The sequence below is a fragment of the Oncorhynchus tshawytscha genome, linkage group LG06 (genome assembly GCF_018296145.1).
Source record: "Oncorhynchus tshawytscha isolate Ot180627B linkage group LG06, Otsh_v2.0, whole genome shotgun sequence".
NCBI classification, from domain to species: Eukaryota; Metazoa; Chordata; class Actinopteri; order Salmoniformes; family Salmonidae; genus Oncorhynchus; species Oncorhynchus tshawytscha.
In genome coordinates, this window is record NC_056434.1 from 58943068 (window position 1) to 58959363 (window position 16296).

The 16296-nt window shown below is 44.3% G+C and overlaps 1 protein-coding gene across 6 annotated transcripts in view; it reads left to right on the forward strand.

The window, feature by feature from the left end:
• LOC112252771 (palmitoyltransferase ZDHHC16A) overlaps window positions 1-14292 on the forward strand; it is a 31211-nt gene extending 16919 nt beyond the window's left edge. For 3 of the 6 annotated variants that reach the window (XM_024424347.2, XM_024424348.2, XM_024424346.2), the window contains 9 exons: window positions 5404-5656; window positions 5746-5940; window positions 10693-10781; window positions 10962-10990; window positions 11207-11349; window positions 11831-11910; window positions 12121-12244; window positions 12341-12411; window positions 12570-14292. In XM_024424347.2, coding sequence (XP_024280115.1) covers window positions 5411-5656; window positions 5746-5940; window positions 10693-10781; window positions 10962-10990; window positions 11207-11349; window positions 11831-11910; window positions 12121-12244; window positions 12341-12411; window positions 12570-12672 — 1080 coding nt within the window. In that variant the 5' untranslated portion in view covers window positions 5404-5410 and the 3' untranslated portion in view covers window positions 12673-14292. Of the gene's footprint in view, window positions 1-5403; window positions 5657-5745; window positions 5941-10692; window positions 10782-10961; window positions 10991-11206; window positions 11911-12120; window positions 12245-12340; window positions 12412-12569 lie in introns of those variants that run through there. The other 3 variants (XM_024424351.2, XM_024424350.2, XM_024424349.2) reach the window with 3 other exon arrangements.
• The last annotated feature ends 2004 nt before the right edge of the window (window positions 14293-16296 follow it).

Here is a 16296-nt window from a genome sequence, read left to right on the forward strand (position 1 = left end):
TGATGACAACACCACCCCAACGGGTGATGCTGGGCAGCTTCAATGTGGTGCTCTTATTCTTCTCACTTTGCTTGGTGAGGTAGATTGCTGCTATAACTTGATGACCCTTTACATACCTAACCATTTCTTTGGTTCTATTGTAGTGTATCCATTGTTTTCAGTGACATGATGTCATTGAGGAGCAGATTCAATGCATGAGCAGCACAGCCAATGGGTGTGATGTGAGGGTAGGACTCCTCCACTTTAGACCAAGCAGCCTTCACGTGCACAGTATTGTCTGTCACCAGTGCAAATACTTTCTGTGGTCCAAGGTCATTGACTGCCTTCAGCTCATTTGCAATGTAGAGACCGGGGTGTCTGTTGTCCCTTGTGTCTGTGCTCTTGTAGAATACTGGTTGAGGGGTGGAGACAATGTTCTTTTGATGTTTTTCAGAGTCAGTAGAAGTACCTCTTTAGTGTCCTAAGTTTTCATAACTGTGACTTAAATTGCCTACCGTCTGTAAGCTGTTAGTGTCTTAACGACCGTTCCACAGGTGCAAGTTCATTAATTGTTTATGGTTCATTGAACAAGCATGGGAAACAGTGTTTAAACCCTTTACAATGAAGATCTGTGAAGTTATTTGGATTTTTACAAATTATCTTTGAAAGACAGGGTCCTGAAAAAGGGACCTTACTTTTTTTTGCTGAGTTTAGGTGTGCCTTTTGTCCAGGTGTGAAAGGGCAGTGTGGGGTGCAATAGAGATTGCATCATCTGTTGGGGCGGTATGCAAATTTGAGTGAGTCTAGGGTTTCTGGGATAATGGTGTTTATGTAAGCCATGACCAGCCTTTCAAAGCATTTCATGGCTACAGACGTGAGTGCTACGGGACAGTAGACATTTAGGCAGGTTACCTAAGGTTAACTATGGTGGTCTACTTGAAACATGTTGGTATTAGAGACTCAGACAGGGAGAGGTTTAAAAATGTCAGTGAAGACACTTGCCAGTTGGTCAGCGTGTGCTCTAATAGTTTGCAAGCCCTGCCGCATCCAATGAGCGTCAGAGCCGGTGTTGTACGATTCGATCTTAGTCCTGTATTGACGATTTGCTGGTTTGTCAGAGGGCATAGCGGGATTTCTTATAAGCTTCCGGGTTAGAGTGCCGCTCCTTGAAAGCGGCAGCTCTACCCTTTAGCTTAGTGCAAATGCTGCCTGTAATCCATGGCTTCTGGTTGGGGTCTGGTACGTGCAGTCACTGTGGGGATGACGTCATCAGTGCACTTATTTATGAAGCCAGGGACTGTACTACTCAATGTCATCGGAAGAATCCCGGAGCATATTCCAGTCTGTGCTAGTAGAACAGTCCTGTAGTTTAGCTTCTGCTTCATCTGACCACATTTTAAAAACATTTTCATAGACCGAGTCACTGGTGCATCCTACTTTAATTTTAGCTTTTAAGCAGGAATCAGGAGGATAGAATTATGGTCTGATTTGCCAAATGGAGGGAGAGCTTTGTACGCGTCTCTGTGTGGAGTAAAGGTGGTATCGAGTTTTGTTTTTCCCCCTCTGGTTGCACATTTAACATGCTGATAGAAATTAGGGAAACTTTAATCAGTTTTAACTGCATTAAAGTCCACGGCCACTAGGAGCGCCGCATCTGGATGAGGGTTTTCCTGTTTGCTTATGGCGGTATACAGCTCATTGAGTGTGGTTTTAGTGCCCTCACCGGTCTGTGGTATGTAGACAGCTATGAAAAATACAGATGACAACTTTCTAGGTAGATCGTGTGGTCTACAGCGTATCATGAGATGCAAAACCTTGAGACTTCCGTATATATCGTGCACCAGCTGTTTACAAATATACATAGGCCGCCACTCTCTTACCAGAGGCTGCTGTTCTATCCTGCCGAAAGCGTGTATAACCCGCCAGCTGTATGTTAATGTCGTCGTTTAGCCACGACTCGGTGAAACATAAGATATTACAGTTTTTAATGTCCCGTTGGTAGGATATACGTGCTAATTTATTGCTTTTATACACGTGTCAGCTTAACTCTATTCCATTTCTTTTGATAAAAAAAACTACTTGCATATGACCAGCATACCCATAACATGATGCAGCCACCACCATGCTTGAAAATATATAGTGGTAGGTACTCGGTTGTGTTGGATTTGCCTCAAACATAACACTTTGTATTCAGGACACAAAGTGAATTTATTAGCCAATTTTCTTTAGTGCCTTGCAAACAAGATGCATGTTTTTGATGCATGCTTCCTTTTCACTCTGTAATTTAGGTTAGTATTGTGGAGTAACTACAATGTTGATCCATCCTCAGTTTTTCTTGTCACAGCCATTAAACTCTGTAACTGTTTTAAAGTCACCATTGGCCTCATGGTGAATCCCTGAGTGGTTTCCATCCTGTATCTTTGTAGTGACTGGGTGTACTGATACACCTTCCGAAGTGTAATTAATAACTTCACCTTGCTCAAAGGGATTTTCAGTGTCTGCCTTTTATTTTATTTTTACCCAATTACCAATAGGTGCGCTTTTCCAGGTATTGGGAAAATCTCATTTGACCTGAATTCCTCACTCCTCCCTAACTCGTCCACATATGGAGTCATTCAATTTCCAATAATCCCTCATGTGGAACAATGATCTCTCATGTCACCTAGAAAATATATTGACTTGAACAGGGAAGAGAGAAAATGCATGTTTAATAATTTCACACCAACCTTGATGAGAATGAGATTTGGGCAAGAACCGTCCATCTGTTCTAAGCCAATGTGATGCTAGTCTCCATGCCAGTCTCCTTCTTCCTCGGGTTTCAAAACGAGATGCAGACTGAGCCTTGTACGTAATTAATTGTACTGTATCACCCAGAAAGCCATATGTATTCATGCACTTTAAAATTTTGATTCTGATGACATGGTAAAACAAAATCCCTACTATCAATGTCCTCAGCATGGTTAGCCCAAGCTACCATCTAGTGGGTTCTCCACCTTCCTCTCAGAGGACACTAAAAGATTAGGTTTCCTGGGAGGAAATCCTCCCTCGACTCTATAGATTTGAGCAGTGCACCCTCCCCTCACTTGGCGCTCTCTCCTCTCCTTTCCGAATCCTACTTAAAACAATTGATAAATTATCCAATAGATTTGATTAAAAACTGCAGAATTTCGCTAACTGCTCCGTGAAGAAACAGCCTCGGGGAAATATTTCAAAGAGAGATAAGGACAGCCAATCTTCTCCTGGAAGAGAAAGTGTGCATTTTGTTAGTATTATGCTCAATCTTAATTATCAACTAGTTTTAATTACAAACATAACACGTCCTCCCTCCAATCATTAATCGTTTGTTTTAATCCATCCCAATGTTTATGTAGCCGGTGACATTTCTTGCCACTGAGTCTAACGATTTACTCCCGTATATGACTGGTCTCTCTTTCCACCATGATTTTCCGTAACCACCACACTACAATGCCCTTCATGTGTTCATGAACAAATAGTTTAATAGGTCATTTTAGGTTTGGCAACCCCAAAGCTGGCGCATGACACAATTGCTTTTTCAAAACAAACAATTACTCACAATATTAACTCCACTCTAATTTCTCGTGACCCCCCTCCTCCCTTTCGTCAATTCTATAAACCATATGTCAGAATAAGTCGGAATAAAGTGTCTCACGAGATTGCAACCCCCCCCAAGGTTGTCTGAGCTTGCATGGAGTGTTTGGCTGTGTCAATTCTAACTTTTTTAGAATCCATTCCCCTGGCATTTCGCATCTTTCAACCCCAAAATTGCTTCCCCACCCATCACTATCTGAGTATTGTTACTGGTCCTGGTCGATTCTGCCCCTGTTACCCTGCTGAATGTAATACTTTTCCCTGTCGTAAATTTGACCTGTTTCATGCCCCGTTACACTCACTCTTCCAATGACCAACGGCCCCACACCTAAAACAGTGCTCTGACGCTCTGTACCTTGCGATAAAGTCATTGTTCTTTCCTCCCTGTTTCTTTGTCCGTGGCCGTGCAGTTGCCGTATCAAGCGGTGATATAGCCCGCTAGGATGCTCTCAATTGTGCATCTGTAAAAGTTTGATGGTTTTCGGTGACAAGCCAAATTTCTTCAGCCTCCTGGGGTTGAAGAGGCACTGTTGCGCCTTCACCACACTGTCTGTGTAGGTGGACCATTTCAGTTTGTCAGTGATGTGTACACTGAGGAAATTAAAACTTTCCACCTTCTCCACTGCTGTCTTGTCAATGTGGATAGGGGAGTGCTTCCTCTGCTGTTTCCTGAAGTCCACGATCATCTCCTTTTGTTTTGTTGACATTGAGTGAGGTTGTTTTCCTGACACCACACTCCCAGAGCCCTCAACTCCTCCCTGTAGTCTGTCTGGTCGTTGTTGCTAATCAAGCCTACTACTGTTGTGTCATCTGCAAACTTGATGATTGAGTTGGAGGTGTGCGTGGCCACACAGTCATGGGTGAACAGGGAGTACAGGAGGGGGCTGAGTACTCACCCTTATGGGGCCCAAGTGTTGAGGATCAGCGACGTGGTGTCGATTCTTACCTTCATCACCTGGGGGCGGTCCGGACCCAGGGCCTCAAGCTTAATGATGAGCTTGGAGGGTACTATGGTGTTGAATGCTGAGCTGTAGTCAATGAACAGTGTTCTTATATAGGTATTCCTGTTGTCCAGATGGGATAGGGCAGTGTGCGTGTGATGAAGATTCGCATCGTCTGTGGACCTATTGGCGCGGTAAGCAAATTGAAGTGGATCTAGGGTGACTCTGCAGTTCGACTATAAATCGTGGTGAATCCTGCCGACAGCTGTTAGGTTCTGACAGAGTGAAAAACTAACGGACAACTAGTCAAAGCTCAAACCAAGTTTTTTTTAAACTACTGGATCAAACAGCTGTGTAAGACAAAGACATGTTTACACAAGCACATATATTTATACTCTCCTTCTAGGTTGAGTCTCCTCGCACATTTGGACAGCCAATACATCTCTGTTGCTAGGCAGGACTTTAGTGGCGACTCTTCGTTCTCACTTCATCTGACCTGACCTTGACCCTAATTCCTCACTCCTCCCTAACTCACGGCTGTCTGTGACTGAAACCAGACCATTGCCCTTCTCTTCATAATATAAATGAGATTTAACAATAACATGTTTTAACAGAATGTAAACTTTCTGCACTCCCCTTTCTCACTCAGTAGATTTCCATCCACTGTTCTAATAGTGTAAGATATTTCAAGTTAGAAGTTTGAATCCAACAAGTGTGTATTATTTACTGTATTTATACATGGGATATCACTTTGCAACAGTAAATGTTCCAAAATCACTGGATGTCTTCAGTTTACAGAGGTGTTTTATTTATTTAAGCATCATGAAAAATGGTAGAATAATCCCTGGTAAACATTCATCTGTGTGTGTTTCAGGAGAAGAATGCGGCTGTGCCCCACCTTCCTGCTGCAGCGCTGGCTGTGGTTGTGTGTGTGCGCCAGACAGTGGCACTGCAGAAATGGCAACAACTGCAGACTACCGCTGTGTGTGAGGCAGATATGGGCCTACCTCAGACTGATGGTCGACTCCCTCTATTACAACACCCTCACCAACTCTGACGTCGTCATGGACTCACTGATGGAACCCATCTTATGGATGGTGGACCTACTCACCCGCAGGTTCGGGGCGGTAAGTGTGTGTGTGTGTGTGTCAGTTGCACAGATGTTCATGCTAATGAAACAATTTCTCACTCATTTACCGCCTCTCTATTTTTCCAGGTGTTTGTATGTCTGTTAGTGATACTGACCACTTCTATCCTGCTGGTAGTCTATGTGGTTATGCTGCCCGTGATCTTCGACACGTACTCTCCATCCTGGATAGCCTGGCACATGAGTTACGGACACTGGAACCTTGTCATGATCGTCTTCCACTATTATAAAGCTACCAATACTGCCCCAGGATACCCCCCTACGGTACACACACACACACACACACACACACACACACACACTTGCCTTACGGTAATCCATCGTATCCGATGATGACTTCCACTTCTGACTTAACAATGAATTCTTTGGTGGCTGTAGAGTCCAATCTGAGATCCACAAACTTAATTGCAGGTGGGGCATGTGCAGTCTGTGTTGGGAGGGAGGGGGGCAGTCATGGTTGTCATGTCTCCTGAGCTATTTTTTCCTGTCTCTTTGTGCTCCTCTCCTCCTGCCTCTGTACACCGCTCTGTCAGAGCTACCGCCAGGTGGAACGGTCGGCGGCAGCGTCCACCAGGTCTGTGGGTTTGATGTTGCACTTCTTCCGTGACGCTTTCAGCTGGTCCTTGTAGTGCTTCAGACCGGCAGCCAAGAAGTAGCTGGCCATTCAAGATCTTCCATGGCAAGCGCTCACGAGACATTCTAATGACGTGACCGAGCCAGCGCAGTTGGTGTTGGGTGGCCGTGGGGTCCCTACTCTTGCATTTGGTCTTAGAAAGTACTTCTGTGTGGGGCACACGGTAGCCCCAGTTGATTCCCAGTATGCACTGTAGGCATCCTATGTGGAATTGCTTGAGCTAATGTTGACCTTCACAGCTGTTTTACAAGGATGGACTGAAGGTCTTCCGGAGTGTGAGCCACAAGCACAGTCATCAACATACTGCAGCTCAATAACCTGCTCGGTCAACCTTGGTGGTTGCTTGGAGCCTCCTGATGTTGAATAGGTTTTCACCAGCCTGAAGTCCACCGCAACCCCGCTGCTGTCCTCAAGCTCCTTGTGGAGAAGCTGGGTGACACATATGAGGAAGATGTACAGGTGCCAGCACGCACCCTTGCCTCACACCAATGTGTACTACCAAGGGCACTGACTCCTGCCCTCCTATGGAACTGGCAAAGGATGTTGACTAATTTTAGTATGCCCCATAGTTGTTCCCGGCTCCGTGTCGAAGGCCTTAGAGGGTGACAAAGGCCATGAAAAGGTCCTGATGGTCATGGCACTTCTGCTGGAGTTGCCGTGCCGTGAATATCATGTCAACCGCGCTCCTTTTCTTTCGGAAGATGCATTGTGATTCTGGCAGCGTATCCTTGGCCAGGACCTTGCCGGGCAATAGCCAGAAGGGATAACCCCCGGCTGTTGCTGCAGATATTGCCACTGTATTCTCACCTGGAGTTTAGCCAGTATCATACAGTGATCTGTCCAGTATTCTTCACCCCTCATGACACGTATCAGCAGGACGTCATTGGTATCAAGACGTCTTACTATGACGTAGTTGATCAGGTGCCAGTGTTTTGAAGCGTCCAATAGATTTCTATTGTTTTTCTGCTGGAACAGGGTGTTAGTGATGATGAGATCATGCTCGGCACATGGTCAGTAGTCTCATGCCATTCTCATTGACCTGGCCAACACCATGCGTACTAGAGGTCGACCGATTATGATTTTTCAACGCCGATACCGATTATTGGAGGCCCAAGAAAAGCCAATACCGATTAATCGGCCGATTTAAACAAATATATATATATATATATATATACATATATATATTTGTAATTCATTTATAATAATGACAATTACAACACTACTGAATGAACACTTATTTTAACTTAATATAATAAATCAATAAAATCAATTTAGCCTCAAATAAATAATGAAAAATGTTCAATTTGGTTTAAATAATGTTGGAGAAGAAAGTGTTGGAGAAGAAAGTAAAAGTGCAGTATGTGCCATGTAAAAAAGCTAAGGTTTAGGTTCCTTGCTCAGAACATGACAACATATGAAATCTGGTGGTTCCTTTTAACATAAGTCTTCAATATTCCCAGGTAAGAAGTTTTCGGTTGTAGTTATTATAGGAATTTTAGGACTATTTCTCTCTATACCATTTGTATTTCATATACCGTTGACTATTGGATGTTCTTATAGGCACTTTAGTATTGCCAGTGTAACAGTATAGCTTCCGTCCCTCTCCTCGCCCCTACCTGGGCTCAAACCAGGAACACATCGACAACAGCCACCCTCGAAGCAGCGTTACCCATGCAGAGCAAGGGGACCAACTACTCCAAGTCTCAGAGCGAGTGACGTTTGAAACGCTATTAGTGCACACCCTGCTAAATAGCTAGCCATTTCACATCGGTTACACCAGCCTAATCTCGGGAGTTGATAGGCTAGAAGTCATAAACAGCTCAATGCTTGAAGCATTGCGAAGAGCTGCTGGCAAAACGCACTAAAGTGCTGTTTGAATGAATGCTTACGAGCCTGCTGCTGCCTACCATCGCTCAGTCAGACTGCTATATCAAATCATAGACTTAATTATAACATCACAACACACAGAAATACGAGCCTTTGGTCATTAATATGGTTGAATCCGGAAACTATCATTTCGAAAACAAAACGGTTATTCTTTCGGTGAAATACGGAACCGTTCTGTATTTTATCTAACGGGTGGCATCCATAAGTCTAAATATTCCTGTTACATTGCACAACCTTCCTGTTATATCATAATTACATAAAATTCTGGCAAATTAGTTCGCAACGAGCCAGGCGGCCCAAACTGTTGCATATACCCTGACTCTGCGTGCAATGAACGCAAGAGAAGTGACACAATTTCACCTGGTTAATATTGCCTGCTAACCTGGATTTCTTTTAGCTACATATGCAGGTTTAAAAATATATACTTCTGTGTATTGATTTTAAGAAAGGCATTGATGTTTATGGTTAGGTACAGTCGTGCAACGATTGTGCTTTTTTTGCAAATGAGCTTTAGTTAAATCATCCCCTGTTTGGCGAAATTGGCTGTCTTCGTTAGGAAGAAATAGTCTTCACACAGTTCGCAACGAGCCAGGCTGCCCAAACTGCTGCATATACCCTGACTCTGTTGCAAGAAAAGTGAAACAATTTACCTTGTTAAAAGACATTCTTGTTAGCAGGCAATATTAACTAAATATGCAGGTTTCAAAATATATATTTGTCTATTGATTGTAAGAAAGGCATTGATGTTTATGTTTAGGTACACATTGGAGCAACAACACTCCTTTTTTCGCGAATGTGCACCGCATTGGTTATATGCAACGCAGGACACGCTAGATAAACTAGTAATATCATCAACCCTGTGTAGGTAACTTGTGATTATGATTGATTGTTTTTTTGTAAGATAAGTTTAATGCTTGCTAGCAACTTACTTTGGGTTCTTACTGCATTCGCGTAACAGGCAGGGTCCTTGTGGAGTGCACTGTAAGGCAGGTGGTTAGAGCGTTAGACTAGTTAACCGTAAGGTTGCAAGATTGAATCCCCGAGCTGACAAGGTAAAAATACGTCATTCTGCCCCTGAACAAGGCAGTTAACCTACTGTTCATTGAAAATAAGAATGTGTTCTTAACTGACTTGTCTAGTTAAATACATCTTTTTATTTTATTATTTGGCCAAATCGGTGTCCAAAAATACCGATTTCCGATTGTTATGAAAACTTGAAACCGGCCCTAGTTTATCGGCCTTTCCGATTAATCGGTTGACCTCTAACGCGTACCCAGCACTCCGCTCCATATTCCTGTTCTGTCCTACCCTAGCGTTGAAGTCACCCAGCAAAAAAAGCTTGTAATTCCTGGGGATGCGGTAAAGGGCCTCATCTAGTGACTGGTAGAAGCAGTCATTTGCCTAATTTTTAGATGGTAACGTTGTTGCGTATGCACTGAGAAGAGTGGCATAGCGCATCTTGGCTAGGAGGATATGGAGAGACATGAGTCTTTCACTTATGCCGACAAGTGTTTTTGGTGAGACTGAGTAAGAGGCTGGTCCTAATTGCTAGTCCCACATGTGCTGATGTTGTCCATCCAGAGGGTAACCTTTCCAGGAAGAAGCGAGTGGGCACTTTTTAGGCCACATTTTCTAGGCCTCTCCCCTGTTGGGGTGAGCAGAGTGGCTCCTAAATAGGGCAGCACAGTCACATGTCCTGTTGAGAGCAGCTGCCACTGAAGTCCCAACTGCTGGCGTCCATAATAGCCCTGTGCCACTTGCGTGCAGGGGTCTGATTAAGGTCTCCCAGTGCATTCACCCCTGTCCACCGTCATCAAACACCCCAATGCAGCCAGGCTTTAGTCCAGTTTCCGGTTGATGCCTTCACTAAGGTCAGAAGTGGATACCTGTGCAAAGGAGGTTATGTTAGTGTCGCTGAGGGTACGCAATCTCCAACTGCACTACTTCCCTGTGGGAAGGTGTATTCCAGTGACAAGGGAGGAAACTCAGGATAACCAGCATCTTCCACTGCAGGAGGCTGCCTGGTACCCTGTCTGTCGGTGTCTGCCTACCGCGCGCCACCAGCAGGCTGCTTTTCTCTCCGGGTGTGCGCCCCTGGACTTTGTCGTACCAGACTAAGCCACAAGGCAGTGGGGCAGTGGTTGATGGCTGCCAGGGCGTGTCCGCACAGCGGAGGGCCTGTACAGACTCCTTTCTGGTTCCCACTGCTGCTCAGAGATCCCTTGCCGGGTTAGCCTTGAGTTTCAAGACAACCAGTTAACGTGTGCTGCCACTAGGAGGTCCGACAGCAGTCTTGGTCATGGAGAGGCTTTGTACCGATAAGGGGGGACTTGTGCATGAAGCTCCCCAATTCGGGGGGCTAGCTGGCGGCAGCAAGCTGTAAGCGAGAGTATGGAGGCACTACTGCACTAGATGCGTCACGTGCACCCTGCAGTTTACTGCCGACACACACACACACACAGGCGTAATAGAGATCTCTGTGTTGTTTATTCCAGATGAAAAATTCCATTCCATTTGTGTCCATGTGTAAGAAGTGTATCATCCCCAAACCAGCCAGAACTCACCACTGTGCCATCTGCAACACGTAAGGCAAACTTTGGTTACCCTTAACCATAGATCTAGGATCGGATGTCCCAATCATAACCATTAGGGGAATTAAATAGCTGACGGTAATACTAAATCTATCTAGTCGATGAGAACTCATAACCCTGGTATAGTAGCGTTGTAGATGTCTAACTTTAACATGACAGCTTCTACTTCACAGGTGCATTTTGAAAATGGACCATCATTGTCGTATCCTTTTAAATGGAGTTGGATAGTAGAGATTGGTTGGTAGTGTACTGGTAGTGTCACGTTATCAGGGATGGTTGACACCATTTAGATTGTCTACCATAGCTGCATCTTTTATAAGCAAGTCTGTTAGGCACAAAAATTAAGATTTATTGCACAGTATTTTTGAGGATGGGTGTTAGTGTTTTTTGTTTCCTCCTTAACTCTGGTTCCCCCCAGCGTGGCTGAATAACTGTGTCGGCCATTTTAACCAGCGCTACTTCTTCTGCTTCTGTGTCTCCTTGACTCTGGGCTGTGTCTACTGCAGCATCAGTGGCCGGAACCTTTTCCTGGATGCTTATAGTGCTTATAGTGCTATAGAGGTACACACAGACTCTTTGAGGGAGACCTGGGTCTGCTGGGCTTCTATTATTGAGAGGGTCATGGTCTACTTTAACTGTCTCTGTGTTCAATTTGAACTCTTGAAGTGTTTCTTCTGTTTGTCTAACTCTTGGTGGTCTGGGGGTGTGTTTTTGCGTTATCCTGAGAGCGCTTCAAACACATGGACAAATCAGGTGTCCCGGTGACAGGGAAGGGGCAATTCATAGGCATCTTTACCGCCTGTGCAGGTAGTACACACACATACACACACACACACAAACTGCCCCTCTCACTTCATTGGCCTCTCCTGGTTACTTTCTTGTTCTTTAGTGGTGGTGGTTGAATGACTTTTTAAAGGGTGATGTTTTTGATCTTGTATTATGCATACTCCTAAATCAGGTGACTTAAGCACAACCCTGGGTCCCGACTAGGATATGTTTTCCTATTTAGGTGTTTGTATGACCTCTGTCTGTTGTCAATCAGAGCACCTTCCAGACTCCTCCCTTAACGTTCAGAGACGAGATGTTCCACAAGAGTGTCATTTACATGTGGGTGTTAACCAGGTGAGATGTACTTCACAAGATTACTGTTATTATTACTGTATTTTAGTTAGTTTTTACACAGTGATATTTTAAAAAAATACATTTTAATAGTTCCGAGTTAAAAGCACATTATTTCCCAATGGTGTTAGAAGCTCCGCCCCACAGTACTGTGTGTGTGTTGTCATTGGCTGTTTAGCAATAAAAAACAACAACTGCGACTGGTCATTTTAGCGTGGTGGCTGTATCTCTTGGGGGGCTGACTATCTGGCACGCAGTGCTGATATCCCGAGGAGAGACCAGCATAGAGAGGCACCTCAACAACAAGGAGACCAAACGGATGCGGAAATGTGGCAAGGTGCATGCGCGCGTACACACACACACACACACACACACATCTTGCCTTACAGTTGGCGGACACAAGCTATTCAAACTGTTCTCCTATTCCTCCCAGGTGTACAAGAACTCATTTAACTATGGCAGACTGAACAACTGGAAAGTCTTCTTAGGTGTGGAGAAGAAAAGGTTAGATAGATGCTTCTCCTCTCCAGGCTGTGTGACAATCTATTGATCTGCACAGATATTTAACACGCACATTATGTGACTGTTGTGGTCAGAAATAAAACACTATTACTGAGTATTGTATTTAGTTGTGGTAATGTCTGTCTCTCTTCTCTCTCCAGTCATTGGCTGACGCGAGTCATCCTGCCCTCTGGACATGTCCCCATTGGGAACGGCCTGACCTGGGACATCTATCCATTCAGAAAAGACATGATGCCCGTCTGAGCCAAATACAAAATAACTGAATTGAGACTTCTACAAAATGAGGAAACACCTGATGTCTGTCTGACCACTGACCCCACAGACTCTGTCCACACAGAACTACATCTCCCAGCGGCCCCTGCTCCCTACATATACTGATGTCACATGACCAGGTTTTGGAGACGAGCAGGAGAGTGAATACTGGGAGGACAACAGGGAAGAGATGGGGAACGTTTGCTGCTCCTAAGTGAAACAACCCTACAAAATGTTTCAACCCTGGTCCTGGCACAGGGCTTGTGTAATAAAGGCCAACCACACTCCATAACTTGTAATGATGTGGGGATGAACTGTTTCATAATGTTTTCAGACTGTACCACAGTATGAGTCGTCATATTACCCATAAGACATAGAGGTCAAATGGAAATTATTCCAATAATTTTTTTCCACCATTCACTTTTCCCATAGGTTTTTAAAAAGAAAACACTTAAATTAAGGGCTGGGTTTAGTTTTGATAACCGTGTAAATCTTTCTAGGAGAAGGTGACTTATCAATATATTTGCCTGTATTTACCCCCCCCAAAAAAAAAAAACACGAAGCGCTACTATCATAAAGAACTACAAATGCCATGATGATCAGGATGAGACTTCCGAATCAAGGAAAAGGTCAGAATCTCGGGATTAACTACCTAATGTCAGCTAAATGTAACGAATACATTGGCACCATTTCTTTAGATGGACAATTCTGTCAACTGTGCAAGTTTTCAATTGACAGAATACCTGTTAGCAAAGGTGTTAGCTAGAGATGACTTGCAGGGATTTGTAGTCTTTCATGTCTACTTTGATGCTAATTACTATTTTGATTTAAGTCACCTTGTCAGAGATTAACATAGTTATCAAAAGGTCACACCAGGCTAACTACACAAAACACAGCTGTTATTTTAGGTGTTTCTAAAATCTCCTATGGGGAAAAGTGAATGGTGGAAAAGTGAATGGCGGTTTGACCGCTAGGTTTTATGGGTATTATGACACGTCCACAATGGGACTCTGGTGTACATTAGGCATGTCAAACTCATTCCATGGAGGGACAAGCGTCTGCAGGCTTTTGGGTTTTTCCTTTCAATTAAGCCCTAGACAACCACGTGTGGGGAGTTCCTTACTAATCAATGAACTTAACTCATCAAGTACAAGGGAGGTGCTTGATGAGCGATATGTTTGCGATATTAGATTTCCTTAAAACGATAACAAATGTGGATTTTGGCTTTAATCTATTTTTAACATTGTCATAAGGAGCACATTCAAAATCATAAAACATGTTTTCCCATCTTGACATTAACATTGAGAAAAATCACTGAAAAGGGGGTGACGGTAATGCTTAACGATGTCATAAATCAGCCATAACTCCCCTTGCTACCGGGAGCATGGAATCAAGGGAGAGGCAATTGAAAGCAAGCTTAACAAAACATTCGAACTTGTTTACCAATGAGTAACGGGGTTAACGTGCTATGCTCGGTCTTCTACCCCAAAACACAGTATGTCTGTACAGTAGGACAGTTACATGCAATGTTACATTTGTTGACCCTGGAGTTATGTTATGTTCTGTGTTGTTCAGTTGTATGATATATTTTAAAAAAGCGGTTGACTCTGACACTTGTGTTTGCGTCTGTTCTTCACACTTAACATGTGGCGACAAGGATGGCTGAATTTCCCCTATCACCACCCCCTCCTATTTTTGCTCTGTCAGGTGAGCCCCCGGCTCCATGGTCTCTTTGGATTCAAACTTCTGAAACATACATTTTTTAACAAGCTGGGCTTACAGGACATGAGTGATGCTAGGCTAAAAGCACTGCTGCTACACTGCCTAGGCGCAGAGGGACAGTGTGTGTTCGGGACACTCTCTTGGAGACACTCTTGGAGACACTTCTCTCTCTCTCCAACCACTCACTCACTCTCACTGGCACAAACCGCTTTGCTCAGACACAATACACAGAGATGCTCCACCCCAGAGCTCCGGTGCCAGCTAGAGGAAGACCTCATCGTGCCTATCGATGCATCTCCCTGGATCTCAAACCTGATCGGGGGGTCTGCATGCCTGTGTGGACCTTAGAGCAGCAAACAAGGCTATCATCCAAGACAAATACCCTCTGCCCACTGCAGAATAGCTCTGCCCTGTTCTATGGCGCCACTGTATTTAACAAGCTGGACCTTCGCGAGGGATACATATTAGCCGCAACCTCACAGCGTTCTTTACCCACTTAGGGGTCTTCCGCTACAAGGACATGGCGGTTAGGATTAAGCCCCGGCCCACAGCTGCTTCCAAAAGATCATGTCGGTCTTTGCGGGGAACCCAGAGGAGGCCATGTACCTCTGACATCATTGTTCACGGGCCCACCACCAGGGTCCATGATGAGTGCCTCAACAGCATGTTCGCTGCACTGGCAAAACACGTTTTTTTTCTTTCCGCCACTGCCATAGACTTTGTGGGATTTTGCCTTTTGGCCGAGGGCAATTCCCCGCTCCAACACTGACGCATTCCACCGGATCCCAGAGCCAAACTCTGCTGCCCAGGTTGTATCCTTACTGGGTATGATGGCATACTATCTCTGTTTTCATACCACAGTACTCATCCACAACCGCTCCACTGCACCACCTGCAAAAGAAAGAGGAGCCCTAGGTCTGGACGCCCGCCTGCTCTGATGCTGTGCGTCTCCTTAAAGGGATACTTCGTGATTTTACCAATGAGGCCCCTTATCTACTTCCCCAGTGTCAGATGTCTCTGTGTGCAGTTTGAAGGAAGTTGCTAACTAGCGTTAGTGCAATGACTGGAAGTCTATGGGTATCGGCTAGCATGCTCGTTAGCAGTAGTTAGAGGTCGTTTCGTGAGCCAATGTTAACTTCCTTCCTTCATACTGGACACAACATAATATCCACAAAATGAATGCACCCTACAAACATATTAATGGGACTTGTGAAGCAGGCGTCCCAGTTTAAACTGCGGCATACATCTTGTTTTTCTTCAGCACGTTACTCTTACGATGTTTAAGCTACACTGAGCAAAAATCTAAATGCCACATTCAACAATTTCAAAGATTTTACATTTCATATAAGGAAATCAGTCAATTGAAATAAATTAATTTAGGCCAGTCATTAATTCATGACTGGGAATACAGATATGCATCTGTTGGTTACAGATACCTTAAAAACAAAGGTATATGCTTGTATAACATGTGAGGATTTATGTCTATGCTCTGTAACCCACTACTATATCACGTAAGATTGAATTGTTTGAACAGCAGTTTGTGTGTGTGTGTGTGTGTGTCAAAAACTGAGCAACATGCTGAGACTGCTGCATGTTGCAAAACTGTAGATAACAACCCGGCAGATGCTTTGTCCTCGTGTTTGTATGTGACAATATTGAGCACATGGTGTGACTTGCTGTATCTTACAAAGCTGTGGTTAATCAGGTAAAGGGAGGGGTGGTCATCACGAGGTTTAACTGAGATGGAAAAATACTGAACAACACAATAGCAGGAACTGAGCAACTGTTATAACTAGGAGGTAATACCAGAACAGTAAGAATCTATACATCGACGGAGGGAGGACTCCAAGAAGCGCCAAGAGGCGGGGACCAGCCTGAGCGCCTGCGATAGAC